A 3,730-nucleotide genomic window follows, 5' to 3' on the forward strand; every position below is an offset into this window, starting at 1 on the left:
AAATATTTGAGAAAGTTACTACTATTGAAAACTCTAAAGGAATGTTTGCCTTTGTTAAATATGAACAAATGGAAAGTGCAATTGAAGCAATTAATAAAGAAAATGGAAAAGAGTGGTGTGGTAATTTAATTGTAGTTGAATTCTCTGAAACTATCGAATCAAAAAGAAATAGAAGACAGAAAGCTACGTTAAAGAAACATTGTCAAAGCTCTACTCTTCTTCCTCATACATCTCAGAACCAGTCATACCTTCAAATTACATCTCCAAAACAAAAACACATCCCCTCAGAACCAGTTCATCGTACATCAAAGTCCTACACAAACTCTCTTTCTTCTCAACAACTTGATTTTTTATTTCCTGCTCCTACATCTGCACGTCATATCTCACAGTCATCGTCTCCAACAACTGAGATGTTTGTTTCTCACCACTACAATTTGTCTCATCAACTCAATCACGTTTCTCCATTTGATGCACTCACTCCAGACAATGATAAAGAAACAAGTGATTTGCCTATATTCAGAGAGTTAGTATCACCAGCCTCTGAAAAAAAGAAATAGTTTTTCAATTCCTCTTTATTTAATTATTGTGTTGTTCAATACTTTATCAATTCACTCTTTTTTATTTTTTGTTTTTATTTCAAATAAACATATTAATATTTTCATTTCATTTCAATTACAATGAACCGCTTTGGTGTGAAATTATCTGAACCACAAAGTGCATTTGATATTCCTTTATATTCATATGAACTTTGTTTACAATGAGAGTCTTGTTTGTTATAGAATTTCTTTAGATAAACATCACCACAAAAACATCCAAAATTAAATAACCAATCATTTGATTGGCTCCATAAACAAAATGCACGTTGTGGATCTTTAATATCAAATCTCATCATTCCTTGTGTTCTTCCATTTGACTTTAATGAAAATACAAATGCATTTGAATCATCTACCCATTTATCAACTTTATCAATTTTCACATTAACATATCCTCCAAATTTATTTCCATTTGTATCTTCAATAATAATTATTATACGTTCTTTATTCATTATTCTTTGATCAAATACTGATGTATTTTGACTCCAATTATCAATATATGAATCAAATATTATATTTGATACTTTTCTATTTGTCCATTTTTCTATTTGTTTCATTTCTTCCATTGTGTTCATTCCTTTCATTATTCTTAATCTTTCTTCTTCTTTTCTTTTCCTTTCTTCTTCTTGTTTCTTTCTTTCTTCCTCTTTTCTTTTCCTTTCTTCTTCTTGTTTCTTTCTCTCTTTTTCTTCTTCTTTTTTCTTCTTCCTCTCAAAATAATCACTATAATATATTTCCCATTCTTTTTTCTTTTTATTAAATTCTTCTGTGATTTTATCTTTTTCTTTTGGTTTTCTAAATATTTTATCTTTCATTATCATTTCTTCAATTGAAATGATTGTATTGATTAATTCATTCCGTGTTTTACTTAGTATTTCTTCATCTGAATTACATTCTTCTATTATTTTCTTCATTTGATTCTTTATTATTTCTATTTTATTTATTGTTTCTTGACTTTTTTCTATTACTAATTTTCTTCTTCTTTCGGTTTCATCATTTCTATCAAATATTCCTTCTCCTCTTTTAATAGCTTCTGAATATGTTTCATCTGGTTTTATTTCAAATATTTCATTTTTAATACATCCTAAATAATATTGATATTGTTTAGTAGTATCATCAATTGATTGTTGAATATTTGGAAGTGTTTCTATTTCTTCTTTAAAGAAATGAGTGTTCTTGTTTATTAACTCTTCCATTTTAATTTAATAAATATCAGATTAAAATCAGATGATTAAATACTTAAATACACGTTTATAATACATCACTTTATTTATTATTTTATTATTTTAATAAACATCATTTCATTTTATTCATTAAATTAAATGTTACTTATTTTATTAATATAATATTCTTTATGATTTGAATGTAGTATATCAGAGAACCACACAAAACCCTAAAATATTTACATCATTCAAATACACCAGTTATGGACTGATTATGACGTTGCGTTTGGTTAGAAAAACATCATAATCAATACTTCAAGAATAACAGTGATTATTAATTACAATGACAGAATATCATTGACAATAAAAGAATGGGTATTTATAAAGATGGTATTATTACTTATTATGATACAAATATATTTGATAATATAAAATTATCAAAGGAAAAGGGTCTAGTGGTTGATTCTAAAAAGAATATTAACCCAAAGTAATACAGTAGTAATTATATACTATCCTTAAAATAAGAAAATAAAGAAGAAATTCAAACCCATTAAAATCAAAAAGAAAATAAATAATGAATATTTAAATAATTGATGTTTAAAATACTCTATTCCATATCAAATAAATGAGAAAATGAAATTATCATAATTCAACAACTAAAATCAAAGAATAAGCCAATAGTTGATGAACAAATACTTTTAAAACAAATGGATTAATTAATCTCAGCTGAGCAAGGAACAATATAAAATAAAATTATTAACATTAATTAACTACTTTTTATTGCGATCCTTTTATCAATTCAGAAAATACATCATATTTTGATACTATGGATATTGAGTAATGTTATAGAGTGTTGTAAAGAAAATCAAACAACAAACAGGTATTCAAGTTCAAAGAAAAGAATGAACTTCAATAGCAATAAAATACATAATAATTATAATAAAAGAAATAACAAGAAAAAAGTGAATAGAAAAAGAAGAATACAAATAAAAACAAATAAGAAACAAGGCAAATATAATGATAATAAACATTATACAAATAAGAAATCTAAATGGTTGACAACAAAAGAAATTCAAAAGAAAATTAAAATAATAACAAGAAAATGGGAAAAAGGAGAATACGAAGAATTACTTAAAAAATAAGAAGATAAAGAAAAGAAATGGTATAATATTCTCCAAGAAGTATATTCAATAAGAAAGAAGAAAACACTAGAGAAAATCAAAGAAGAAATCAAAGGTAAAACAAAAGATTGGAAAAGTGAAGATATTAAAACAATCGAAGAATGAATCAAAAACAAAAATCGAAACAAAGAAATGAATGACAGATGTAAAGCTGCAAGAATAATAAATGAAAAAGAAAATAAAAGGAAAACACAAGATAAAGAAGAGAAAAAGGAAGAAGAAGGCAACAAAGAAGAAATTAACACACTTCAAAATAAAATTAAAGAATTAGAAGAAAATATTAAATAATTTCAAACAAAAAAGAAGAACGAACCATTTCAGATGAAATGATTCAAAAAGCACGAGGTACAATTATAAAAGAACTTGAAGAAAAAATAGACAAGATTCAAACACAAATAAACAATATTCAAACTACATATAATGAAATAAGAAAATTCTAAATTAAAATAATAAAATATTTCATTACAATCAAAAATAAATGAAATATAAAATAGAAATAACACATAACGATGAAATCATTATTCTCTTAGTTAATTATGAGATGAAGAAGAATGATGATGATGTGTTGAAGAAGAACATAAGATATAAATAAAAATAAAACACTGAATATCAAAAAAGTGCGATTCAAAACTATGAGATTGCAGAAATAACAAGAAAAGAATTAAACAATACACAAAAAGAAAATGAAGAATAAAATCAAATAATATCAAACATCATCAATTTATTATTTATTTTTTATTTCATAAATAAAGAAGAAGAAAACAATGACTCTAGTGATAAATACACAACAAAT

General features: G+C 24.4%; 1 protein-coding gene across 1 annotated transcript, besides 5 other annotated features; it reads left to right on the forward strand.

Annotated features, from left to right (window-relative positions):
• Nucleotides 1–41: 41 nt before the first annotated feature.
• EDI_331890 (uncharacterized protein) lies at nucleotides 42–557 on the forward strand (the record flags this gene model as incomplete). Its single annotated transcript, XM_001737839.1, has 1 exon — nucleotides 42–557. One exon carries the CDS (start codon nucleotides 42–44, stop codon nucleotides 555–557), a length of 516 nt encoding a protein of 171 aa, XP_001737891.1.
• A 53-nt stretch (nucleotides 558–610) lies between these two features.
• Nucleotides 611–1,901: a repeat region.
• A 4-nt stretch (nucleotides 1,902–1,905) lies between these two features.
• Nucleotides 1,906–1,943: a sequence feature (AT_rich).
• A 6-nt stretch (nucleotides 1,944–1,949) lies between these two features.
• Nucleotides 1,950–2,537: a repeat region.
• A 3-nt stretch (nucleotides 2,538–2,540) lies between these two features.
• Nucleotides 2,541–3,492: a repeat region.
• Nucleotides 3,474–3,730: a repeat region.

Source organism: Entamoeba dispar, genomic scaffold, assembly GCF_000209125.1.
Source record: "Entamoeba dispar SAW760 scf_1105229460873 genomic scaffold, whole genome shotgun sequence".
In the NCBI taxonomy this organism is placed as follows: Eukaryota; Evosea; order Mastigamoebida; family Endamoebidae; genus Entamoeba; species Entamoeba dispar.